Source organism: Mus musculus, chromosome 6 (assembly GCF_000001635.26).
Source record: "Mus musculus strain C57BL/6J chromosome 6, GRCm38.p6 C57BL/6J".
Lineage (NCBI taxonomy): Eukaryota > Metazoa > Chordata > Mammalia > Rodentia > Muridae > Mus > Mus musculus.
In genome coordinates, this window is record NC_000072.6 from 124396816 (window position 1) to 124424015 (window position 27200).

The following is a 27200-nucleotide window of genomic DNA, read 5'->3' on the forward strand; positions in this document are numbered from 1 at the left end:
ACCCACGTCAGTCCAGTTTATTCTTCATACAAATATTTTACAGTTTTATTTTTAAATCATTTACACATATGCATACAAAGAAAAATAAATTTCAGGATGGGATTTTGGGACCATGGCAGTTTAAAAAAAAAAAAAATCTGATCATTAGCTACTGAAGACAAGGTAAGAGGCTTAGCAGTCATTTATGGGGGTCTGTGCATCTCCCCACACAGAAACAGTGGAGACGTCTCCAGCTGCTCCCTCAGAATCCCTTCATCTTCACCTTGTGGAGGTAATCGAGGGGAAGGGGGTTTTCAATGATATCCCCTATAAAGGTTTCAAGAAGGCTTATGGTAACACTGAACCCTCCCTTGGTTGGGAATTTGGCAAGAATGCAACTTCTGAACCAGGTTGCTACAAGAGTTTGTTTAGTTCCTACTTCCAAGTCTCCCAAGAAGAGAGGACTGCAGTGCTGACCGTATCACTACTGTCGCATCTCTGGGCTCATTCCACAAATGAACCTCCCTCCCCCATAGGCCAGGCCACCTGCAGTGACAAGCCCTGGCCCTGAGGACAGTACAGTAACCACATGAGCATCTGCTGCTTCAGTGTCCACCCACAGAAGATCCATGCTCGCTCCCGGAGTGACCGAGCTGCGAGCACTTGTTCCAAGTTCGGCTCTAGGGAGCCGCATCACCATTTCAGCGAGCAGGGCAGCTCCTAACATCCATCCCAGCTGGCGTCGCACAGATGCTCAGGGGAGCCTCTTACACACAACTGCCCAAGGAAGCTGGACTGTTACCAATTCCCAGGAAGATGGGGCAAGGAGAGACTTACAAATGTGGCAGACCCTATCAGAAACGGCAGATGACAACTCCCCTATGTCATTGGGTCCGACCCAAGAAGCAGCACCAAGAAAGGGCCTGATGAACAGAAAGAGATCTGTAGCTGGGTAGACAGCCCTTGAATTACCAAGGGACAGAGACAGCTCATCCCTACAATTAAGTAGGACCTAAGACACAGCTATGCACCCCTACTCTGAGGCAGCTCCTGAGAGGTCGTACCGCTTGTGGTCATCAGCCCACCCCCTTGGTAGGCCCGTTTGAGGAGAGGGAGTCACACCCAGAGCGCGGACCCCTCCAAGCAGACACTCACAGGGCAGCCCATCCCACTGTCACTGGGGCAGGCCAAACATAGCTAGGAGGGCAGACAGATCCCGAGCATCGGCTGCCCCATAGGCATCGCTCTGGCCTAACATGGATAACGCCAAGCGCAGGGTACTCCAGATGTTCTCAGACATGGCGCCCCCCTCACCCCGAGGGCCCCGGCTCTTCCTCTGCATGTTCAGAGCCTCCAGAAAGTGCTCCACAGCCTCACTGTAGGGAAGAGGAATGAGAGCCGGTGAGCAGAGCAACACTAGGAAGGGCAGAAGGGCAGAAGGGCACAGGGAGGGAGGGAGGGATGGAGGGAGGGAGGGAGGGTGGGTCAGAACATCAGAGACCAAGGCCAAGAAACAGGTTCAGCTGCTTACAGCAGGACCCACACTCACCGGTGAGCTCCCAGGTTGATGCAGCTGATGCCTAGGTTATACCGGGACCGAATATACCCAGGCTGTAGTTCAAGGGCTCGGCGGTATGCAGCCACTGCTTCTTCACTCTGGTTCCCATTGGCCAGGGTGGCCCCAAGCTTGTTCCACATCAAATAGTCCTAGACAGAGAGGGACAGAGAGGTCTGGGAACATGAGCTAAACTTGGACCAACGTCTGCCCATTCCTCCACCTGCTTCGCTACTGTTTGGTTAACGTAGTTACTAGCCCACCCTCTTCCCCTCGGCAGCTCCCAGTGTGGTCCCTGGGGTACCACACGCTCCTGCTCTCCCCAGCAACCCTGCCTTGTCCCAGGCTTCCCAAGGCTTTCCTGGCATGCACGCTGGAACGCAATCTCCCACATGCTAATGACTCTTCCACCTTCTTTCCCCACGGCTCACATTGGGGCGAACACTGAGGGCAGCTGTGAAACAGTCCACAGCCTTGTCGTACTCCCCGCTCAGGTTGAAGAGGACTCCCAGGCCACACTGCACATCAGGGTCAATGGATGTAGGGTCCAGACGCACAGCCGCCAGGAAGAGATCTTTTACTTCAAGAAACAGGGAGCTAAGTAAGGAGAAGAAAAAGCACAGAGGTGGTAAATAAATGGGTCACCTGTGTTCCTAGCCGCCAATCTCTTAAGTCAACCATATCCCCACGCTTCAGGGGTGTTTCAGTCAGCTCCTTTACCCACATCCACTTTCCAGCCTGCTTTATTCATCAGAGCACTGCATGGCAGAATGCTGACCCCTTCACACTGACCAAGTCACACTCTTGAATCACAGCATACCCCTTCTTGACAAACCAAGGTCATGTTCTTACTAGGACTGGCATTACAGGCCTCACCCCAGGAATGTCCCACACTCACTCAGACAACAGAGATCCCAAGATGCGCTTGCTGGGGCCTGCCCCGGTCGCCCCTTCTTCCCCAGGAGCCACCAGATGAGCGTAGGCCGGTGAGTAGCGCAGCCAGTCCCTCAACGTCTCACAGGCCTGGCGCTGCAGGGACTCATTGGTAAAGCTCACAGCCAGCGCCATCAGTGCTGTCCGGTTATCTGGCTTTAGTTCCAGACACCTGATGGGACAAAGAGCAGACTGAGTATCTGTAAATGACACCTGCAGCCCTCAGCACCAGGGGTGTGCGGCCAAGCTTTGAAGCACAGTCATAGAGGCCGTACTTCTGCCCTGTCAGCACTACATAGAAAGGAACCTCGGGTCTGGATATTAAAAATTCCACTCTGAGATGGGCAAAGTTTCAGCAGCCAAAGACCAACCAGGATCCCACAGATAAACCCAAGCTGATGATGGATCGGAATCAAGCCTCTCACACTCACTCCTCTGAGCCACGACGACTTGGAACAACCTCACAGGTTCATCTGTGTGCTAGTGGCCAGAGAGAAGGACAAAGACCTGGTTCTATTAGGCTAAAGGTTACTTGCAAAGGGCTACGTCTGCCTGCCCTCGCAGCAGCACACTCACCTCCGCAGGGCACTGATAGCCAAGAGCTCTTGCTCATTCTCGGCCTGGGTGGTGCCCAGGTACTGCCAAGCCTAAAGGGAAGTTGACAATCCATCACTGAGTTCAAATCCGCCCCTCCCTCCACTGCCTTCCCTTACTCACCACCCACCCCAGGAGACCACACCCACATGCATGCCTCTCTGGGCCCTTCCACAAAAGGAAGAAGCCATCAGAACAAGGCCTCACTCACTTCCATGTGCTTAGGATCCTGCTGCACAGCAGCCTCGAAGAGCAACACAGCATTGGGCAGGTCTCCCTCCTCCAGTCGATGCAGCCCTTCTTCAAAAGGCTGAGGGTGGTCACGCAAGGGATTCTCCTCCTCAAACTGGTAACCCTACAAGGAAGAAAAGTGAGGGGAACTCCAAGGGAATCGCGGCAGCCAGGGTAGCAGGGCAAGAGAACAGCAACCAAGGCAGGTGGAGGCAGTGAGGGCGTCCTTCCACACAGGTGTAGCAAACCCTCCACACGATAAAGCTCCTCCAGGACAAGGCAAAGCTGAGTGCCAATGGCCGAGAAGCTGGGTGAGTCTACACAGAGGCTTGTGAGCATCTGTGCTGGGATCATAAAGTCATTGTAGGAAGTCCTCGCAAGCCCGCACTGCCATAGCCTCAGCTTCTCCCCTTGGACAGCACATGCCTCTCAGCAGCCCGCTGAGCACAATGAGTGCTCTCCTCCACTCAACCTCAACTGCTGTCCATCATCAATCCATCCTTTGAGCCACTCAGTGGGAATCAGAGAACGTTATCAGATATAATGTAATTTCCTAACAGGTGTAATTTATGCCTCAAAGCTACTGAGAGCCTTACTACGAAGCTTCAAACAGTGTTCACTAATGGAGACTGCAGCTACTTCCTTAAGGCACACTGCTGTGTACAACAGTCAGCAGAGACGAATGTTCTTCACATGTCATCAGCAGACAATGTAACAAACGACTGTCACCGTCCTTCAAACATGCTTCCTCTAGACGCCATTACCTATGGTCTTTATTTAAGGTTTTATCAATTCCTGCTCAAAGAATTATTAAATATTATTCCGCTATGCAAAGACAAAATACTTGCACAGATGGAAAAGTAATGCCCTGAAGGGACTGTGCCCTGGCTACATGGAGCTGACTGAGCTGAGCACTGCTTCCCATCCTCAAAGCACTAACTCTGGCGTCATCTTGTCTCTTCCACTGCCTTGCGCTATTTCAAAATCTTATAGATCACACTGTAGAGAGAGCACTACATCAAACTCTCCCATCACAGAAACACTTTTGATAGTGGTTTACAATGTCTGAAAAATCTAAAAGTTATCAATAAAATTAATTTAATTTTTTAAAAAAGGGAAGAGGGAAAAGGGAAGAGGAGACGGCTCAGTGAATGAAGCACTTGCCAGGCAAGCCTGAGGACCAGAGGTTAGATCCCCAACACCCCAATAAAACCCAGGCAGGCATGGCAGTGCAGCTGGAAAGGGGGCCCCGGGGCAGGCTGTGTGTCAGTGAGCTCTGGGTTCAGTGAGAGAATCTGCCCCTGTAGCAAAGGGGAAGGAATTAAGGAAGGACCCGTGTCATCCTCTGACCACAGTGCACACATGCACACCACAGACAAATGCAACAATAAACAGCACAGAAGGTCGTAACTTCATTTGATAATTGACTCATAAAATTCCATACACTTCAGCACAACTTAGTGTAAGGCCAGAGCTTAACACTTCACTGCTAGTGAATAATGGAGTAGAACATTTCTGAGAAGCATTAGTGCAAGTGTGTCTCAGCCTAGGGCACAATATTTCAAGGTATCAATGACATCAATTAGGGTTCGTGGATCTAATAACTAAATTACAGTTTTTGTTTTGAAACACAATCCCACTAACCCAACTTAGCCTAAGTTACAATCCTCCTGCCTCCCAAGTGATAGGGTTATGTGTGTGCACCATCATGCCTAGCTTCCTCATATTTCTAAGTTTTTAATTTAAAGGTGTATTTGGCCTAACATGTCATAAATATGAGAATAATATGTGCTAAATTAAGCTTCTAACATAAAAAGTTATTCTGCATAGCATGTCATAAATACAGGAATAATAAACACTAACAAAATACTGCCCTATGAAAATAGTACTTATGTCTCCATTTATCAAATGTATGGAAATGCCAATTATAAATTAACAGCTAATGTAGAATAACAAAAGTGCTATTCTACACTTGATCTTAGCCAAAAGACTGAGAATCGATCAAAAGTGCTATTCTATAAGGAACTTATACTGGGGCAAAATACAAGGCAAGGTCCCAAGAAGTTAGCATCCCGTCAATGTCCCACACAAGCCCATTCTCAGACAAGCCAGATCTGATGGAATCAACAGCCACATTTCCTCTTGTCCTAGGTTCTTCTTGAGGCTCTCAAGCCCTAACCTCTTTACAGTCCCCGGAACTTCACTCTCCTGTCCCTGCACCACTCCCTGTGTCTACATCCACCTCCACCACCGAGCTTCACGTCTCAGGGGCTGGTTCTTCCTCCCCAACATCGGCACCACGAAGGGTTTCTATTCTGCCTTCCTGGAAAGCAAGCACATCTTTTCCTTCCCTCTCAGGCTTCAACTCAAAAGCTCAATCACCAGCCACATCCTCAGCAGATTTACTCAGTGACAGACACTGCTGAAGAGTCACAGCACCTAAGTCAAAAGCTCACAGTACATGCAAACCAACCACCTTTCACCACAGACCACTGGGAAGTTTTCCTACTGTTTAAGTTACTTGATGTAATTCTTTAAAATCCTGAATCGGGACAAGAGCCTGATTCCTACAAGAAGATATCAGAACTTATGTGAGCTGGGGTGCAGCTCCGTGGATAGTCAGACCTTCCTTAGCACATGCCCACACTGCTTTGACCCCCAAGATAAAGCGAGGGGTTTGAACTCATGAGCTAAAAAGAAAAGATACATGGCACAGTGAGGACAGAGGATGGTTCACCAGCTACCACTGTCCAGCAGGAGTCAGCAACAGACGAGCTGCCCCAGGGCAACCTCCAACGAGGAGCGACTCATGTGCTCTTAGTGCATCCTGTGTAAGCCTCCCTCGTGGGCATTATGTCACTGTGTGATCTGAAAAGGTATTTAATCTCAAGAACACACTATACCAGTTACTGGACAACAGGTATCAACCAGACTTCTTTTCAGTTTAAGAGGCTCAAGAACAGTAATAGTTTCAGTGTGGAAACTTCAAATTCTCCAGGGCCTCCTACCTTGTCATAGGAAGCGGATGTGAGGTCATCATAGTCAGAAAGCCAGGGGTGCGCCTCGGCATCCCGCTTGGCCATCTCCTCCAACTCTGCCTGTAACTTGTCCCAGAAATCGACATCAGACTGCGAGGAAGGGAAAGCAGGTAAGAGAAAGGAGATACTCCATCCCCAGTCCAGCCCAGCCCACCCTTCCCCACCCTCGCCCCACAGGGATATAATTGTTAGAACAATGAGCTGCAAACTTCAGTGTGTTTAGCCAACATCAGAGAAGCTTTTGCAAAATGCAAATCCCCTGACTCTACCCCAGATTCTGATGTGGGAATCTGGAAGAATGTCCAAGGGTTTTCTTTTTTTTTAAAGATTTATTTATTTTATGTATGAGTATACTGTTGCTCTCTTCAGACACACCAGGAGAGGGCACCAGATCCCATTACAGATGGTTGTGAGCCACCACGTGGTTGCTGGGAATTGAACTCAGGACCTCTGGAAGAGCAGTCAGTGCTCTTAACCACTGAGCCATCTCTCCATCCCCCAAGAGTTTTCATTTTTATAAAAGCACTCATCCCATACCTATACAATTTCTATGGATAATGAACCACACTATGCAGCAATGCCCATCACCTCGGACATTAATAAAGCCATACTCCCCCACAGTAGGACATGGTCCTGGAGCACCCCACCCGTACCAGCTCTTCTCACCTCTATAGCTGACTTGGCTCGTTCAAATTCCACCTGAAGGGCAGCTATTTTGTTTCCTGGTCTTGTAAACTGATCAACCCAGGCCTCTGACGTGCCCTGTGACAAACGATGATAAGTGCCACCTCCACCGCCTTTCTTCCCATTAACACAGACTGATGAAGCCCCGTTAAACACCACCAGCCTAGGTGCTCTCAGACGCTTGCCCACCCACTCAGGGTCTAGGTGCTACAAGGCAAACTGTCAACGGAATCCCTTCCCACTGAACACTGATCCGGCCTCTGGCAGCAGTCTAGAGTGGGCTGGGGAATGGCAATATCCTACCTGCTGCTGTATAAACTCTGCTGCCCACTGTTCTGCCTGAGCTCCGCCCGACCCTGCAGCCGACTCCAGGGACACCTGCCCCTCGCCAATCTGCCGCACGAATTTCAGGAACTGGGGCACAGAGACACACATAGGCACCTTGGGACAGGACTTCCAGGTGTGCACTCTCAACTACGCCCAAGGAGACCCTGCACTCTCCCCTCCCTATGAACATCTCTAGCTGCACCAAGAAAATGCTAAAGGCCCTGAGAAGAAAAGGCAGAGATCAAACACGAGGATTTCTGCCTCTCCAGGGCTGAGAAGGCACAGGAAAGACAAAGGGTTCGTACCTAAAGAAACAGGGAACACAGGGAAGACGCAGCCGGATCCAGTCTCCACTCTCCAGAGGGAGACAGTTCTAGAGTCACATCCCCTCTTTACAGCACAGTATCGTGAGGGAAGGAGAGCTTCCCCCTCAATCCCAGTTCTGCTGAGCGCGGCAGCAGGAGGTGACTCACCTCAGAGTTAGCCAATTTGGGGTCGTCCACCTTGGACACAAAGTCACTGGCTGTGTGCTGCAGGTCCTCCTCAGGATGATATTCATCGTACCTGTGGCAAGAAAGAAAAACCAAATCACCCACCCACTACCCATGCTCATCCCCAGTCCTGTCCATGGCAAACAGAACTCCTACAGGGTGGGGCAATAATGCTGCCTTCAAGACCTTGAGGAACTACGAGCTCTAAGTTACATTAAAGAAGGCTATCTTTGTGACAGTGGGACAGACAGTCTTTATACTTTTCCTTCCCCAAACATAGCTCTGCAGAGAGGGAGAAGAAAAACATCTCAAGGAAATAGGGCTCCCTCTGGGGAATCTCTGGGGGAATGGGTAAGATTACTACTCATAGGTGAAATACCAGTAACAATAGTGGAAATGTTAACAAACGAAGTAGAACAAAGACGACCTGCAAGCTAGTGAGGACGCAGAGGGAAGAGGTAGGGAAGTGCCCACAACTGTACTCTCTCCATGGCAACCCACGGAAGACACTGGACTCACCATCGATCAGCGGTAGAGGATCCTTCCTGGTCTCCCAACCACAGCTTCTCCTCAGACTGCTCCAGATACTCCTCAGCCCATCGGGCAGGGGACACGGACAGTGGGTCTGCAGAGAGCAGTTGTGGAACTCATCAAAGCTTCAATGTAAGGTCAGAGAAAGTAATACAGACCCATTGACCCACTTAACCAAACCAAAGCAAACAGAACCCTAGAGAGTCCCCCCTTGAAAGAGAATTCTAATAAATTCCCAATATCCTCTTCTGTGAGCTATTCCCAAAGGGGCTGGGACAGAAGTTTATGGAGAGCTGAGAACAGGAGCCCTACCAAGGAGGCTCAGGGAAGAACTTAGGCTGAAACAGAAGGCTTGAAAGTTGAAGGCTATAAAAAGAGTCTATCTTTAAAAGACAGTAGGGTCGGGAGATAGCTTTGTAGTTAAGAGCACTGCCTGTTCTTCCAGAGGACCGGGGTCCAATTGACTGTAATTTTAATTCCAGGAGACCCAATGTTCTCTTCAGACCTTAAAGGTACCAAGCCCACAAGTAGTGCACAGACACACATAGTGGGAAAATATACACATAAATTAAGTTTTCTTTTTAATTTTTATTAGAGTATATTTGTTGTACAGAGTAAGAGGCTTCCACACATCAGCCACACATCCATATTATAAGAGTTTTAACCATATTAATTCCCTCTTCCTCTTCTGGCAGGAGGTGGGGGTTGAGATGTCTCACTATGTAGCACTGGCTGTCCTGGAACTCATATAAACCAGGCTGGCCTCAAATTCACAGACATCCTCCTGCTTCTAGCTGAGATAAAAGGCATGAGTCACCAAACCTGTGTTTGCCTACTTTCCCTCTTCTCTCATCCTTACCCCTGTTCCAGCCTTCATTCTCCTGGATCCTTTTTTGTTTAAGTCTACAATCCTCGGTAAGAAGCCAAGAACTACGCATGAAGTATAAAGTGTGTGTCAAACCTGGGCACAGAGCTCACATCCCCACCCGGGCAAAGTCATGGTGCCAGCATCCTCCTCACAGGTGCCCTCGGGCCCTACACACAGAGATAAACACTATGCTGGCTTTCAACGCTATGTTGTTGGTATCCGGGATTTTTAAGCCAGGGTCTCAGTACACAGCCCAAGCTGGCCTTGAACCCAGGCTCTTCCTTCTTCCATAGCTTCCCAAGCGCTGAGCGACTGAGCAGGAGCCACAGCTCCTGACTCCTCACCGCTTTGATTCATTTTAAGAATCGAGTTTTTCAGTCAAATTCTAAACATATCTTCAAAACTGCCGTGATAAAGGGCACAGGACCAAACTCCAGGCAAGGGCGCTGAACTGTTTCTCAACACCGGGGACTTTGTCCACCAAGCAGTGAGCAGATTAGTGCTGCCAAGGTAGCAGAGAAGGCCCAAGCCCAGCTCTCTTCTCCTCTGTGTCCCCATCGCTACATCCCAGAGGTCGACAGTCATCATCCCCAAGTGGAAGGTCCTACTGTCACTGAGGAGACATTGCTACCCCTTACTAGTAACGTACACCCCACTGCACCCAAGACTTGACCTGAATAATTTCAATGAAGCAATCTCAAAATCTGAGAAAATAATGTCAAAACCTAAAAAAAATAAAAATAAAACAAGAACCAAGGGTCTCAGAACATGCACACCTGATTATGAATAAGTCATGTATAGTTAGCATAATAAAAAAATACAGTTGGCAATTGTTTGGGTTTACAAATCCTGTGTTTAATTCAGGGACACTCAACTACAGGTTCTGCCCTCCAGGTCCTCTAGCTAACCAGACTGTGGCTTATATGTGAAGATTGAAAAACAAATGTTTAATATCAAAATTGATTTCAATAACATCTCCTGGCTCCTTAGTCCAGATCTGTTGAAGAATAACCAGTCCTTCCTATTTCCCCTCTACTTCCTCCTTACTCTCACTCTGCCATGATGAGCTCAAGGCCACAAAGACACAAACAATGTCTACAGAATGTTCTCATCAACAACAAAAAACAATAGGAAAAAAAACAAAAACAAAGTTTCTTCACTTTACCACATACATACCATTACCACATATACCTACACACCATTATTATCATTACCACATATACACATAACCACACACACTATTACCACATATACCTACTCACCATTACCATATACACACCATTACCACACACATCATTACCCCCCACACACCATTACCATATATACACCATTACCACATATACAGCATTACCACACACACCCCAATACCATATATACACCATTACCACACATACACCATTACCACACACACACACCATTACCCCACACACCCCAATATCATATATATATATACCATTAACACATATACACCATTACCACACACACCCCAATACCATATATACATCATTACCACATACACACACCATTAGCACACATACCCCAATACCACAAATAGACCATTACCACACCACTACCATATACACACCATTACCACACACACACTATTACCATATATACACTTTTACCATATACATATCATTACCTTATATATACCATTACCACACATACATGCCACACATCAGGGGGTAAAGACACACAGGTGAAAAACATTATCCTCAAATTGCTATAATTCAGGGCTAGAAATGAGCATCAGTGTTACATTTCTGCCTCACAATGACAAGGGCATGAATTCAGTCCCCAGCACCTCAAAACAGTAATAGCAACAACAACCTAACAGTTTGGCTCAGGCTCTCAAGGCCCGACATTTTCTGGCTCTGGGAACCTGCCTCCACAAGGGAACTGATGAAATAACCCAGAGAACATATGGCTTCACGCATTTTTTGAGAAATCTCTACAGAAAACCAGATCGATTTAGACATGCCTAAAGCTGAAGCAATAAAAGCCAGAGGAGATAAAGTCTTAGGTCACATACAACAAGCAGAGTTAGAGCCAGTGACAGCCCATTCATGTGTACATCACACCACTTCACACTGTGCCTTGTCTGTGCCATGTGAGTACATCTACTACAAGTTGAAATGTCGAAGACTCAGAACTCCCGACCCTAAGCATGAGTTCTGTGGGATGGAATGAAGAAGGTTCTAGGATGAGCCTAGGCTGAGCCTAACCTGAGCCTAGTGTCACCCACATCCAAACCCCAACGCCACCCATCATTCACTGTATATTTCAGAGTAGTTATTTTAACTTGTAATTTTCCACTTCTTTACCTATAAAACAGACCATAGCAGACAGTTCATGGAGTTTCTGCAAAAATAAAACATAGCAACAAAAGGGAGCAGCTGCCGTCACCATCTGCAGAGGGCCAACCTTCCAGGACATCATAGGAGACTGGTACTCTCTGTATTCATCCACACCTCTTCTTCCTCTGTTCATGGAAACGTCAGCACCAACCACCTTCCGCTACAGCTGCTTCCTACAACTTTAACACTCCAAGTTTGTATTCCATAGCTGCTTATGAACCTCACACGGTGATGCAATTCCTGGTTGTCAACTTTACTACATTTGGAATTAACTAAAACCCAAGCAGCTGGCTGCACCGGTAAGAGATTATTTTCTTAATTAAGTCATTTGAAGTGGGAAGACCCACTTTTAATCTGGATCTTTTGAGATGGGCCACACCTTCGGCTGGCAGCCTATATGTTACGGCTAGCAGTCAGTCTATTCCAGACATGGAAGAAGGAAGCTTGCTCTTTGTCCATTTGCTCTCTATCTCACTGGCAAGTCCATTCCTACACAGGCATCAGACTCTACTTCTTTAGGATCGTCATATACTGAATACCAGCTGAGACATCGACCCTCATGAACTAAACAACCATGGATTCTCGGATCTCCTGTTGGTAGACAGCCAGTGGTGGAGTAGCTGGACCACAGCCAGTAAGCCACTCTAAAAAAATCCTCTCCCTCTCCCCCTCCCCGCCCCCTGACACACACATACTCTCTCTCTCACACACACACACACACACACACACACACAGACACACATTCTCTCTCGTCAACTGAAACTGTCTAAATTCAGGCTACCTGAGGGCTGAGTTTCATCTCCTGATCGAGGTAAACACAAGATGCAGACTGGCCAGAAAACATAACAGATGATTCTATCAGAAGTACAACAGACCAAAAAGGGGGGCTGGGTCCTGTATGGTGATGGACTAATTCTTGGGATGGTGCTTTCTACACATCAAAGTTACGTAAAACTCTTCACATACAGATAATGGCACAGAAACCTGGAGAAGCCGGAGAGCTCTGTAGACTGTACCAGAGTGAATCTCCTCATCACCACGGGGAGAATCCGGGAGACAGTAACACACAGCTTTCCTCTCGGCTTCCTTTTTATTTATTGTTTCACACTTACCAGTAAGACTGTAAATTTTTCCATATTAAAAACAACTAAAATAAAAAGATGAGCTTCAAGGCTCCTCTTGAATAATTCTAGAATATTAAACATGGGAATTTAAAATATAAGAAGAATCTACAAAGCATGCCTATAATCCCAGCACTTGGGATACAGAGACAGGACTGTGAGTTCAAAGCCAGCCCAGGTTACATATTAAGACCTTTTCAAAACAAACAAACAAACAAACCAGGCATAAAGATTCATATCAGTAATCCCAACATTCAGCAGAAACAGCCACAAATTCAAGCCAGCCTGAATTAATTAATAAAACCTTAAAAAGTATATTTTGTAGTGAGATATCACAAACACCAAAACTTAATTAATTAATAAGACCTTAAAAAGTATATTTTGTCAAATCTACTTATCAATTAAAAAACAGTTGCGGGCCAGTGGTGGCTCATGCCTTTAATCCCAGCACTTGGGAGGCAGAGGCAGGCAGATTTCTGAGTTCAAGGACAGCCTGGTCTACAGAGTGAGTTCCAGGACAGCCAGAGCTATACAGAGAAACCCTGTCTCGAAAAACAAAAACAAAAACAAAACCCAAAAAAACAAGTACTAAAACAGCCACAAACACTAAGAGAAAGCTATTTCTAAAACATGGATTCTGGGGTTGCTGAGATGGTTCAGTGATTAGGGGAACTGGCTTATTTAAGGGTTCTTCCAGGTGCCCTGGGTTCAATTCCAAAACCCCAACTGGCAGCTAACAACAGTCTCAACCTTGACACCCTTTTCTTCTGCAAGTAATGCATACATAATGATACAGACACACATGCAGGCAAAAGACCAATATACATAAAATAAAAATAAATCCTTTTAATAAATAAAACACAAATTCCTAGGAAATCTATTTCTTTAGCTCTGTTCCCCAAATCTCAATGCATTCTTTTATTCACTACCAAAGGCCTACTACAACAGAACAACTTTACAGAGCCCAGTTTCACACATCTCAGCCCCAGGCACCCACATCCGGGACTCTGTGAAGCAGGCATAGTTGCAAAAGAATGTGTTCGCCAAAGACAACCGGACAGGTGAGGCAGGTCAAACATGTTTTTTTCTAAAGCTACATTTATTCATTTGTGAGTTAGAGAAGATTTAACCAGCAGGAAACAATTAATTATAATAAAATCAGGGGTTAGCTTAGCACACTGCTTAGCTGCATAAAGGACTTGGGTTTTTGTCTATTAGCTTTAAATTATGGAGAATGAACTAAAGCCCACCCATTCCAAGAGAAGTCTCTCTGGACTAAGACGAATCACTTAAGCTTAAGGTTTGTGTGGAAACCTGAAGGGTTCTGTCCAGCAGAGGGTCTTTGGATAGCTCAGATTTGAGCACAAGGCATTCCACTGGGAGGACCTGAGAGTTTAGAATAATAGTTTGAAAAGCACCTGAATACAAACAGGCATGACTTTTGAATGTCACGTCTCCTAGGGACACTCTCTGTAGAAGGCTTATAACCCTGTACAAAGCGCAGCCCAGCAGAAAGCGCTTAGCACTAATAGCAAACCCTAGAAACACTGTCCACCCTTCTTACTTAAGGAAAGGGTATTTGTGAAATCACCTATAACGGCTTATACTAAGTTACTGGGTGCTAGGAGTTCCTCCTGCAGGAGAAAAAAGGCTGAGAGGAGAAACCATCTTAAGTCCATTATCTCAGACCTTGGCTAGTCAGACCGTGTGACAGCCTGGCCTAGAACTTTTGTAACTTTCTCCACATGTGTCTCTTCTCATACTTGGAAAGGGGCAAACAATGCTTCGCTCTGTGAGCATCAGGAAGAGGGAGGCTGACTTGGTCCTCCCCTCTTACACTAATTAGATAGGCTTGGGGAAGAAAAATCAACGCACAGGGAGGCAGTAGCCGAGGATGGCCCCAAAGACACACATTGGGCTAAGACTCTTAAGCGTGTGGCCTGGCTGAACAGAGTAACAGCTCCGTCCACAGAGTTATTCCCAGTGACACCTAAGGAGAAACCTAGACAACAGACTGTCAAACTGTCCACTGTGCTCCTATCTGTAGATCAGCGCTGCCCCCAACCCGGGCCAGAGGCACTTCTCTGCAGTGTCAGAGTGCTGAGACTAAGGGACCGTCGCACACTCAGCACTAAACGGGACGTCTCGCTCACCCCACCTTGCCAAAGGGGATGTCTCAGAAGAGTGAGTGGAAAGAATGTGGGAACCAGAGGCTGGAGTGGGGTGCTGTGAGACTTACTGTTAACATGTATAAAATGCCTAAGAAAAATAAAAAGATATTCTACTTAAAAAAAAAAAAAATGAACCAGGTGTGGTGTCGCACACCTTTATCCAGCACTTGGGAGGCAGAGGCAGGCAGATTTCTGAGCTCGAGGCCAGCCTGGTCTACAGCCAGGGCTATACAGAAGAACCCTGTCTCGAAAAACCAGAAAAAAAAAAATTGGGCTGGAGAGATCACTTAGTGGTTAAGAGCACTGACTGCTCTTCCAGAGGTCCTGAGTTCAATTCCCAGCAACCACACAGTGGCTCACAACCACCTGTAATGGGATCTGATGCCCTCTACTGGTGTGTCTGAAGAGAGCAACAGTGTACTCAGAAATAAAATAAATAAATCTTTAAAAAGAAAAAACATTAAAACCAAAAACCAAGTCACTCACAATGCTGCTTTATCTTAAGCAAGTCATAAACTCAGTATTCTTATCTAGAAAATGGTCCTAAAAACAACAGCTAGAACTTGGGATCTTGCAGAGATAAGTAAACAACACATTCAATGCACTTAACACAGAGAAGCTGATATTATTTCTATTGTTACAGATGATCTTTACCCTCAAAGACCATCCATAAAGAAATTAGTTTCTAAAACCCATACAGATACAAAGTTCTGAAGACTGAAGTCTCTTACGTGAAATGATATATTTACATATAACCCACAAAAATCCTCCCATTATTCTGACATCTCTAGATGACTTATAATACCCTATATAATGTAAATGTTACATATATAGCAATTATATCAATTAGGAAATAGTGAATACACACACACACACACACACACACACACACACACACACACATGGCCAGGCATAGTGGTTCATACTTGTAGTCCCAACATTCAGGAGGCGAGGGCAGGAAGATCTCAGTTACACTGGAATTTGGAGGACAGTCTGGACTACAGAGATCCTGTCTAAAAACTCAAAGAGCATGTATACGTTTAGTGCAGACATACATTTTCCATTTTCTATCCACAGTTTGTTCAATCTACAAATGAAAAGCCAATATATATACAGGCAGCCTAGCCAGACTTCAGGGTTCTGAACTCCACAATCAATTTTCTCAGACCCCAGTCCTACTCAAGATGGTTGAATTGCCAGAGTCCTAGGTGCCGAGATGAATACTGCTCTCTTCCTGGGCTACCCATCCAATCTCTAGCTCCTCTCCACTAGACTTAAGCAGTCAAGTTACTGATAAAGAGGCAGATCTAATCTCTCATTCATATTCTCTCTCTCCCTCTCCACCCCCTCTCTTTTTTTTCCAACCAAACCCACTTTTCTCTTTATTATGTTTTGATTACCTACAATTGTTATAAGAAGTCACATTTAACATCCTACAGAAATGAATCAAGAAACTAGAAAAGTCATTAGTAGCGAAAATCACCTTCCATCCCAAGAGGAATCAGGACGCCCAGCAACACAGGACATGTAAATGCTCCCTAACAACTACTACAGATGTCCCCACAAGCCTCACCTGTAACTTCGGCGATGAATTCTTGGGACCAGTCGGTCTCATTATAATCTTGAGCTACATCCACAGCATCTCCAGCTGCAAGAAACTCCTGGGCCCAATTCTCAGACAAGGCCAAATCTGCCACACCAGGGGCTTAAAAGAGACAAGAGAAGACTAAGAAAAAAAGAAAACAGGTTCCTTCACACTCACTCATGGGCAACACCTCCTTTTTCTCCTCAGCATCTCAGTCCCCCGATGCCAGCAAAACCCAAGGATGGAAGCCCTCTGGCCTCTTCCCGTCTTACCAGGCCCTGAACCCACCTCTCTGAGGAGCCTGGCGAAAGTTTGACTGTTCAATCTCCTGCATCTCTGCCAGGAGGTCATCCATCTTGAAGGTCTGAGGGGCTCGGGATACAAGAGTTGCATTCTGGTCCTGCAGGAATTCTGACACCAACTATTACAGAGAGATGGTCGGATGAACATTAGGATCAGAGGGCCTCAGCCAGAGGCAGGGCCCACTGATGTTGGACAGAGAAACGAAAACTGGAGATAAATAAAGAAAAAAAAAAATCTATCTGTAAATTTGGAAACCAGAAAAATACCCCAAAAAGTAGACGAAAACATTGGCAGGCAATCTCATTTGGTAAAGAGAGTTCAAAGACTGAAGTATGAGTGGACTGATTTAAAAAAAAAAAAAAATCACCACAACCCCCCCCCCCAAAAAAAAAAAAAGACAGAAAAGAAACTTGCTCTGTTTACCTCGTCTTCAGTTCCTACTCCCAAAGGCTTGGAAACCTAAGATAAGAAGGAAAGAGACAATAGCAGGCTACAACCCAACTCTAACTCTACTGCTTAGGTGGCCTGAGGCAAGTCAAGAGCCTTCACAAAGCCTCAGCTTCTTTGTCTATAAAATAGTAGTCCTTGTCTGTGTAAAGCCGCACAAGGCTCACTCCAGTGTTACTGAATGGTGACTGCTATTACTTTAACACAGAGAAAGCAGCTGTCAGGTGGAAGAAATAGGCTCTCCTAGAACACTCACGGTCTCTGCTGCTGAGGCTCCCGGAGGCCAGGGGCCAGGCCTCAGTCCCTCCTGCCGAAGGGCCTTGTCCTGGGTGAAATGGGTGGCCAGCTTCATCAGCGGGTTGGCACCCCCACATTCGCCCTCCACCAGCTCCCGCATTGCCATGGTGACCAGCAGCTTCCCTGATGGACAGAAGATTAGAACTGTGGTCGGGAAGCCAGACTTTCCCAACGCACGCCTCAGGCCCTATCTAGAGCAGATGGGCCCACGACGGCTCCACAAGGGCCAGGCCCCCGGGGCCACCCCCCGAGGTGTGTCTGGAGTCCAAGAGGAGGCTGTGTCCTGCCTTCCCACTCGAAACGCTGCTTTCGGCTCGGGCTTCCCCTCCAGCGGACGGCAGCTCAGACACCACCCGCCAACAGCAGCTCTACAAAAGGGCCTGGACCCCTGGGGAGCACGGGGAGCGCATCATAAACACGGCTAGACCCGAACTCTAACCTGACGAGGGACAGCGGGGACGCCTTCCACCGTACACCGGGACCCACACCCCCGGTCAGGCGCCAGCTGCGGGTCCCGATCCCAGCTCGTGTCACCTGAGCCCCCTCCCCGGCCGCGCCCGTCCCCGCCCAGCGCCCCGCGCCCCCAGCCCCGTCGCCCCAGCCTCGACCCCGTCCCACGAGGCCACCGCAGCGGCGGGGACTTACGGGCCTCGACCCCGCGCCCCCAGGCTCCAATGCTCGCCGTCGCGGGCCGCACCGTCCGACCGGCCGAGGCACCCGGAGTGGGCTGGGGGAAGGGAGGGGGCGGGAGCAAGGGGGCGGGACTCGGCCTTAAAGGGGCCGGGACGGCGGCGCTGCGGCCCAGCTCAACGGAAACGGGTAAAGGGGCGGGGCCTCAAGCTTGCGCAGCGTGATGGGCGGAGCCGAGATCCTTAAAGGAGACAGTCCTGGACAGTTGGATTGGGGAAACCTGCAGTAGTCCCTAGAACGCCAGGATTTATTAGTGGAAAACTCAGAGGACTGGAGCTAGAAGAGGCCTCTCTGGCTTTGGAGAAAAACCAAGGTTTCAGGTTCCACGGTTCAGCTCTCTTTCCTGGTTCTCCTGCACCTCTAAATCGCCCAAACTGAGCCCGGGAGATTTCGGAGGTCAAATCTATGACCTGCTTCGGCCTCCTAGGCCTGACCCCCCTTCCAACAGACGCTCCTTCAGGACAGCGTCACAGCCTCCAAGGAGACAGGGGCCTGCCTCTACCATCTCTGCGTAATGAAGAAAATAGCTCCGGATGATGACAAATTCTGGTGACTAAAATAGGGTCCAACGCATTTTGAGACCTCAATCCTGTAATGGATGGGGAGAGTGCTGTGAGTCACTCCTCTCTCCTCTTTCCTACTGGTCAAGGTCACGATGGCCTGATTCCCTGCAGCTCCAAGTTGGGGAAACGTGGCAAGGAATACCTTTGATCAGGGAATATGAACCTAAGCCTCAGGCTCCACCATCTGCCAGAGAAATGGCTCGGGTGCCAGACCTCAAGGTCACACTGGAAAGCAAACCTTGATAGCTCACCTAGGTCCAAGACCGACGGACTCCTTGACGTCCTGAGAAGGGGAGGGGTTCAGAGTGCTGGTAGGTGGGCTAGGAGGAAACTGGTTCTAGAAAGGCCTGACGTACGTCCCAACCCGGGGTGCGGGAGAAGCAGGTAGTCTGTAGGTGGCGCCCTGGGGCAGGCTTGGTTCTTTGCTGCCCTGATGATTTCAAAGGTAGCCTTCCTCAGGGAACACAGGCAGTGTAAATTCGTCCCTGGGAAAATAGAAATTGCCCTTATAACTGCAGTGGTTGAACAAGGCAGAATATTGTGCAATGTTTCTGTCTTTAGTACACTGTCAGTATCTTTCAGAGGCCCTAACACACACACATACACCCATTCTCCTTGACCACAAATTTCATCCCTGTCCACTGTTTCCAGGCTGCCATTGTAAAGAAAAAAACACCTAGCAACGAATAAACTAAACCACACCAAGGAGGAAAGGATGCCATCTTGGAAGATGAATATGTTAAAACAGGAGAATCTCTGGAGAAAGCAGTGTTTAAGGAAAGCATATGATGGTTTGAATTTCTGGTCATGGGGAAATGGGAGAGCATCTCCCAGAAGCATTCAAAACGCATCACACACATAACCTCCTACTCTGCTAGGAGGTTAGTAACTGATTAGCAGGAATTTACCATGCCAAGATCTTGGGAGAATAATTGAGATAATAACCGATGCTTATGAAATGCATGTTAACCCCCAGGTGTTGCCTTAAGCACTTGGTGAGCATTAGCACTTTTAATCATAATCTTCATAATACTCCTATGAGAAAGCTATTACTAACCTCCTTTTACAAATAAGACTTGCACAAAAATCAAATAGCTAGGAAGTCAGAATCGATGCAAGCAGTTGGCAGCGTGGCTCAGTGGTAGAGGTGTTTATACACAGGCCTAAGGGCCTGAATTTAATCCCTTGGGCCCACAAAGTAGCAGAAAAGTTATTTCCCCTGAGAGTTGTGTACACACACACACCACACATACATCGTATACCGCACACAAATTTAAACAGTGCAAGCACCAGACACCTACAGCCCTGCATCCCAGACTTGGAGAAGTCTTCCTTGTAGACCTTAAAGACCTTTGATATAAGCCAAAGACTTCTTCACAATGCCTGGCCCACAGTCCCAGGGGAAAGGCTAAATTAAGTTATGTGGGTGCTTAATATTTATAATTAGCTCATTAAAGTTTTAAATATGAAACCATATCTTCTTCATCTAAGTTCAAAGTTAAAATCATATTTTACCCATAAAATAAGAAGTTATAAAATAAAGGTAAACATTCCTTAATATTTAGCCAATTCAAGAGGAATAGGCTGAAATCCTCTAATTTTCAGACCCAAGTTACATCACCACAGGCTTGATTTAAACATTTTTCAAATACTGACTTATATGATCCACTTCATAACTATTAATGTCAAGGCATCCCTGTTTAACAGGCGAGGGAACCGAGACAAAAACTGTTGGATCTTGCCTGGGACTGTGATATGGGTTTTAAAAGCTGGGACTTGCATCTAGGCCATTAGCATCAAGCTTTGTAAAGAGCCAATCAATGAACACGTTTGGATCTACACTGTCTGTCCCTGCTTCTCTGTCATTTCACAATAGGGCCATAGAACAAGCATGGCGGTATTCCAGTCAAAGTTCTTGTGAGCAATGAAGATACTGCTTCATTTAACTTCCACGATAAACCATTCTTATAACTTTATTTCAATTGCTTTAAGGGGGGGGACCCCACATGCCCAGCTTTTAGACTGTACGAAAACAGGGCACAGGCTCCGTCGTGCTTTGCTGGCCTCTGACCTAGATAGCCCAGTTCCTGGATCTTATTTTTCACTGTGTAACCAGACTCAAGCTTGCTGCAATTCCCAAGCCTCCACATCCTGTATGCTAGGATCGTGGACATGAGCTGCTGTGCCTGGCTTCAATGGAGAGGGGCATTATGGTGGTTCTCATGTAGCCCAGGCAGGCCTTGAATTCCCGGTCCTAGTTCTCCCTTCTGAGTGCTGGTATTACACACGTGTGACACCACACCCCTTGCTGAGATGAGCTCTGTCCCTGCCGGGATCCCTAGGCTGATTTCCTGACCAATAATGAAATCCACTTCTAGCTTATAACTTAACCAATTTTGTCAATTCTGTGTTCTTTAAGTGCAATTTACATTTACACAATTTCACTTGAACAAACAAATTTCTTTGTACGTTTTCAAGTCCACATTCTTTTCTCTTGGAGGGGGATGCTTTAGTTTGTTCTTGTTCTTGTTCTTACTGTTGTTCTTGTTTTTAAGACCAGAATCCATCAAGACATAGTAGTGCACAACTTTAATCCCAGTACTTGGGATGCAGAGGCAGGCAGATCTCTGAGTCAAAAAAAAAAAAAAAAAAAAAAAAAAAAAAAAAAAAAAAAAAGAAAGAAAGAAAGAAAGAAAGAAAGAGAGAGAGAGAAAACAAGAAAAGAAAAAAAGAATGAGGATCCAAACCCCCTCCCTGGGGTTGCTATACAAGAAATTGTGAACCAAGGTCTTCACACAGGCACATTTGGAAGGGTATCTTCTTTTAATTCAGTTGAGGTAAAAGTCTTACATAGTACTCAGAATCTCATATCACACTGCAAAAAATGTTCAGGTATCAATCAAAGTTCCCTCACTTACCAAGACCCCCGAACATCTCAGGCTGGACCGTATCAACATAAGCGCCCAGTTCTGAGATGACAGAGGCATTAGCGTTATTTTAGGGTACTTATCATTTAAGAAAAAGCTTCATTACCACAAAGGGGAGTTAATTGAGTGAGGAAAAGAAATCAGCAGAAAGGGCAGAGTGGAAGTGGGGGACACTGGGGCCAAATAAGAACAAAATATAGTGATATTTGTACAGAAAAAATATCACAATGACAACCTATTTCTTTAAATGCTAATCAAATAGTTCTAAAATGTTTCATTGAGCAATTATAAATCCTTCTGAATCGACAAAACACACAGAGCCAGGCTGGGAATACAGCTCAGTGGTAGGCCACTTGCCGAGTATGTGCCAGGAGCAGCAAGAAGTCCCCATGCCCAAGGCTCAAAGTTCATTTCAAACATTAAAAATTACAGATCCCCAGCAAAGACACAGAAGATATATTTTTAAAATACTGCTGCCAAACCATATCTGTTACCTCACCACTCGAAACAGCCAATGACTCAAATACAGGTTGTAGGGCCAAGGAAAAAGATTTACCTGAAAGCCATCAAAACTAAAGATGGACCGTATGACCGACAAAGACTCTCTGGAAAACTAAGGTGTCTTACCCTGTTTTAACAGGGCCAGGGGATGGGGAAGGAATTGGTACAATAGTAGAGAAAGAGCCGGTGACTAGAGGCTTTTAGGCAAAGCTCACTGGCCTGAAATAGGATAGTCTTAATTACCTATATCTTGGTGTCATCAGCCCTGGAGGGGAGCAGAGAGCTTAGGGAGGTTTAGGTCAAATTAATCTTATAGTTCCAGAGAAGACATTTCTGACGTGGTTAATAGGATGTGAGCAGAGTTGAACAGAGATCTGACCCAAAGGTTAAGGTAGCCAAGGGGAACATTGGTACAATACTGAGGCAGCAACGCCCAGCTTGATTCATCCTGTCTTTGTCATCCTTGAGCCATCCATATTCCCATAGGAAAAGCCAGTGCTTTCAGCTGAAGCACTTCAGGCCCTTGAAGAGTAACCTAGGCAACTGCTATCATTATACATATATGTCTCAGGGGTTGTATACCACAAAGCCAGTGAGAGGATAATAATATATCAGTCAGGTATATAACCTTCAAAATTAGCTACTAACTAAAAACAAGCAAGCTAAAGAGTCAACCACTTAGGCTTTCCCATGGTTATAAACCAAATAGAAAATCTAGGACTGAAATATGCAATAATCAACTTTAAAAAGGTTCACCAAGGGGCTGGAGAGATGGCTCAGTGGTTAAGAGCACTGACTGCTCTTCCAAAGGTCCTGAGTTCAAATCCCAGCAACCACATGGTGGCTCACAACCATCTGTAATGATGCCCTCTTCTGGTGTATCTGAAGACAGCTACAGTGTACTTACATAAAATAAATAAATCTTAAAAAAAAAAAAAAAAGGTTCACCAATAGAATGAATAGGACAGAGGAAAGAATCAGTCACGGTTGATGGGACATTAGAAATTATTCAAGCTGAATGACAGAGGAGAAATAGACCAGAGGGGGGAAAAAAATCAAATAAACAGACCCAGGGCCTGCAGAACCCATAACAAAAGATCCAGCACGTGCATCTTCAGAGTGCTAAGGGAGGGGGATGGCTGAGAGGGTACCCTAAGTTGCAACCAAAACTGCCCTGAATTTGGCAAGAGCTCTAGATTACAGATGAAAGAAGTTGAGCAAAATCCAAACAGAATAAACCTAAAGAAACACATACCAAGGCACATATTATCCAAGTTTCAAAAACTAGAAACAAGAGAGAGATTGAAAGCAGCTAGAGCAATAAGAGAGAACGTGAGGACATTGTCAATGAAAGAAAATAAAGATAATTTGTGCCTAGCAGATTTGTGGAGAGGAAGAGCTAAATAAAGCTCTATAAACAGGATGGAAACAAAGAGGGGACCTCGGAATAGAATGAGAAAAGAAAGACTGATGTAAGCAAAATTTCAAAATCATGTCATTGGTGGGTTGGTTTGGGTTTTTTTTTTTTCGGGGGGAGGGGGTTTGGACTGAGCTTTAGTGAAAAGAATTTGATTCACAATCCTCCAAAACGTTAGTTATATTCACCACACATGAGTTGCAGTAGCTATTCTGACTCTCATCTAATTTTCTCGTCTACAGCACAGGAGTGGGAACCTCAACTGATATGCAAGGGACAAACACAGGAATCTAAAGATGTTCATCACCATATGCTTAGGTAATTGTAAGTGAAAACAATGACGAGAGGTCAATATACACCTATTAGGATGTCCAGCATCCTAAGTCTGACTCTATCAAATGCTGGCGAAGATGTGGGTCAAGAGGGACTATCAGTCAGTTCTGACAAGAGTGCAAGATGGCTGTAGTGGCTATTCCTGGTTGCCATCTTGACTATATCTGGAATGAACTACAATTCAAATTGGAGGCTCAAAAGTGATCCTAATCTGGAGGCTGGGAGATAGAAGTTTCTGACCTGGATCTTGGCTTGGAGACTAGAGGCATAGTGGCTATGAATTCCAGAAGATTAAGACAGGGAGACCTCTGAGTTCAAGGTCATCTGGGATTAAAGGCATGGTGGCACACACCTTTAATCTGAGCTACACTTTCTGTTGGAGACCTCCATAAGGACATTGGAAGAAGGAAGATTCATTCTCTCTCTCTCTCTCTCTCTCTCTCTCTCTCTCTCTCTCCTTCACCTGCTTGCCTTATGGGACTGAACAACTGCTAGATCCTTGGACTTCCATTCACAGCTGCTGCTGACAATTGTTGGGAGTTGGACTGCAGACTGTAAGTCATCAACAAATTCCCTTACTATATAGAGACTACCCATAAGTTCTGTGACTCTAGGGAACCCTGACTAATACAATGGCATAGCCACTTTTGAAGAGTTTGGCCACTCCATAAAAAGCTAAATATATTCTTACTATACATATGTATGATCCTTTGTAGTTAGCCAGATGCATTGACAAGTTAAATACATGCAAAACACTACATATATCTATTCATAATTACCAAAGTTCAAAAGCAGCCATGAAGCCCAAGATGAATAGACAGGGTCTATTCATCATCCATACAATGGAAAAGTATTCTACATGAGAAAGAAATGAGTTATCAACATAGTAGCCTCAGCACTAATCTACGTGGTTCTAAATCTATGACATTCTAAAAAAACAAAACTGGATACTGTAAAAGACCAGTTGTTGTCTGGGGTGGAGTCAAAAAGGAGGGATGAATAAGTGAAGCACCAAAGACCAAGGTAGCTCAACTACACAGCACTGTAATTGAAGTGCATGGCACTGTCTGTTCCTCAAGTCCCATAGAGTGGAAAGAAGAGAAAGGCCTAGGGAGTCGTGGGCTGTGGGTGATACTGATAGCAATGTGGTTCCATTGGCTTTTTTGTTTGTTTGGTTTTTGTTTGTTTGTTTGTTTTGTTTTTGAGACAGGGTTTCTCTATTTAGCCCAGGCTGGCCTCAAACTCGGAAATCCTCCTGCCTCTGCCTTCCAAGTGCTGAAATTAAAGGCATATGTCACCACTGCCCGGCCTAATACTCTGTTTTTGGTGGAGTGTTGTTGTTGTTGGTGTTGTTGTTGTTGTTTTCTTCTGAGACAGGGTTTCTCCGTGTAGCCCTGGCTGTCCTAGAACTCACTCTGTACACCAGTCTGGCCTCAAACTCAGAAATTCACCTGCCTCTGCCTCCCAAGTGCTGAGATTAAAGGCGTGCGCCACCACTGCCTGGTGGTTCCATCATTTTTAACAAATGTGCTACTCTAATGAGGGAATGAAAAGCCCAGGGGACTGGGGTTGGGGCAGAAGGCCTAACTGAACTCTCTGCTTTAGCTCAATTTTTCTGGGACCCTAAAATTTTTCTAAAAATCATCTATGTTCAGAAAGATTATCAGACACCACCATCATCCCCAAAAAAGTGGATTTCCTATTGTTTGATACTACAGGTTTGGCCAGCTCAGTCAGTACCCTTCTGCCGATGTTATCTTCCTCCAGTTACAGAAGAAGGCACAACATTCCTAGCAATATACAGACTCTAGCTGATGAAAATAATGGGAAAAATATGTTATGTGTCTCAGGAACAGCAACTGTTGACCTATAATACTAAAATATCAGAGTCTTGAACTCGAGTCCCATGTTGGGTGCCATTTATAGGCTTAGATATTTTTTTCCAAAACCTACTTTTAATAAAGGTTCATTCCTAAATGCTTTAATGTCCCTTCTAACCCATCACCCACCAGAGGTAGTGAAAAGGAAAGGTTGATAGAGCAAAGTAAGCTGTACACCTGTTTAAATATCTCTTTGGAGCAAATCTAATCTGTGTTGTCAGGATATTAGCAGTTGAGTTCACATGAACAGTGGAGGTAGCTCGATCCACTCACAAACACCATTCACGAATCAGCAACAGCAGGGGCTCACAAACACAATTCTCAAATCAACAACAGCAGGACTAGCAAACACTGTTCATAGATTAACAACAATAAGTCGATCCAGAAAAGAATGCAAGGCTCTGCTAGTCAGCCTGAGTCTATGGAAACAGCAAGAAGCTACCGGAACACCACCAGAAGATTTTGGTGTGTTTCTATTAAGTCACAACAAATGATGACCAACAAAGAGTGATAACCCATACCAATACCACCCAACATCAGCAAACCCCAATGAAAACCAGCAATGAATGGCAAGGCCTACCAATACCATCCAGCACTGTCACCATTCATTGGGATATATTTATATCCTTTACAAACATCATGTGTTCTCTCAAGCATCCGCTCTAGCAAAAAACATCACATGCCCCTTTTTCAGGCTGCCTCCAGAAAAACATTGTGGGTCTGTTTTTAGCAAAACATCCTCCCACATGTCTGTTTCAGCAAAAACATCCTCTCATACAACAGTTTCCAGAAAAACATCACATAAGACAACTGAGTCTCCAAAGAAACCAGAAATGTCCAATTCACCTATAAAAAAAAAAAAAAAAAACAAAAACCCTACAAAGATTGCAGGAGGAACACATTAGTAAAGGTAGATCACAATGTATCTATATAACATTGTAGTTTATGCTTTATTCATAAAAGTCAGAGCTGTAGGAAGAGGGAGTCCCTCTATCACACACACACACACATACAGCTGAGCGGCTAGGGAACATGTCTGTAATATTAGAACTCAGAAGAATGAGGCAAGAGGATTTTGAACCTCAAGCCAGCTTGGATTACATAGCAAGATCTTGTTTTGTTTTGTTTTTTAAAGACAAAACCAAAAAAGGTTAAGTGTGCTTGGTTTTGACATTGGTATCTAGAGAAATGTCATAGATGTATCAAAAGCATGTCCTTTGAAAAACTAAGAAAATAATAAACCATTAAAAAACTTAGAGCAAGGAAAGAATTGTAGAAAAAAAAGAGGAAGAAATGACCACAGAAAATTTTTAAATCCTTTTTTCTTAAATGTGAGACTATATCCTTAGCTCAACTTTATCGTCCCAGGTCAAGTAG

The 27200-nt window shown here is 45.7% G+C and overlaps 1 protein-coding gene and 1 long non-coding RNA gene across 9 annotated transcripts; one reads left to right on the forward strand and one right to left on the reverse strand.

Moving 5' to 3' along the window:
* On the reverse strand, positions 1-19129 carry Pex5 (peroxisomal biogenesis factor 5). Of its 7 annotated transcripts, none has more exons than NM_008995.2 (16): positions 18195-18252; positions 17472-17635; positions 17192-17227; positions 16754-16886; positions 16454-16585; positions 8352-8457; positions 7815-7905; positions 7318-7428; positions 6997-7092; positions 6301-6420; positions 3273-3416; positions 3044-3114; positions 2433-2639; positions 1966-2131; positions 1529-1686; positions 1-1355 (listed from the first exon to the last, which is right to left on the reverse strand). In NM_008995.2, exons 2-16 carry the CDS (start codon positions 17616-17618, stop codon positions 1154-1156), a joined length of 1920 nt encoding a protein of 639 aa, NP_033021.2. In that variant the 5' UTR covers positions 17619-17635; positions 18195-18252; the 3' UTR covers positions 1-1153. The 7 variants fall into 7 exon arrangements, with proteins under 7 accessions (NP_033021.2, NP_001264734.1, NP_001347499.1 ...); NM_001277805.1 differs by having other exon boundaries at positions 18158-18252; XM_006505758.4 differs by lacking the exon at positions 18195-18252 and adding an exon at positions 19017-19129 and having other exon boundaries at positions 4-1355.
* On the forward strand, positions 18257-26715 carry D830015G05Rik. Of its 2 annotated transcripts, XR_378022.4 has the most exons (4): positions 18257-19076; positions 23853-23928; positions 24439-24497; positions 25662-26715. It is a non-coding gene; the product is annotated as an RIKEN cDNA D830015G05 gene (long non-coding RNA). The 2 variants fall into 2 exon arrangements; XR_003956363.1 differs by having other exon boundaries at positions 18385-19076; positions 23853-24497; positions 25662-25856.
* Positions 26716-27200: the final 485 nt, after the last annotated feature.

Coding starts and splice junctions, on each gene's coding strand:
- Pex5 (NM_008995.2), bottom strand. CDS start 17,618: ATGGCAATGCGGGAGCTGGTGGAGGGCGAATGTGGGGGTGCCAACCCG. Junction 16,586..16,753: donor TCGCCAGGCTCCTCAGAGAG/GTGGGTTCAGGG, acceptor GTCTCTTTTAAG/CCCCTGGTGTGGCAGATTTG. Junction 7,429..7,814: donor CCAAATTGGCTAACTCTGAG/GTGAGTCACCTC, acceptor TCTGTGCCCCAG/TTCCTGAAATTCGTGCGGCA.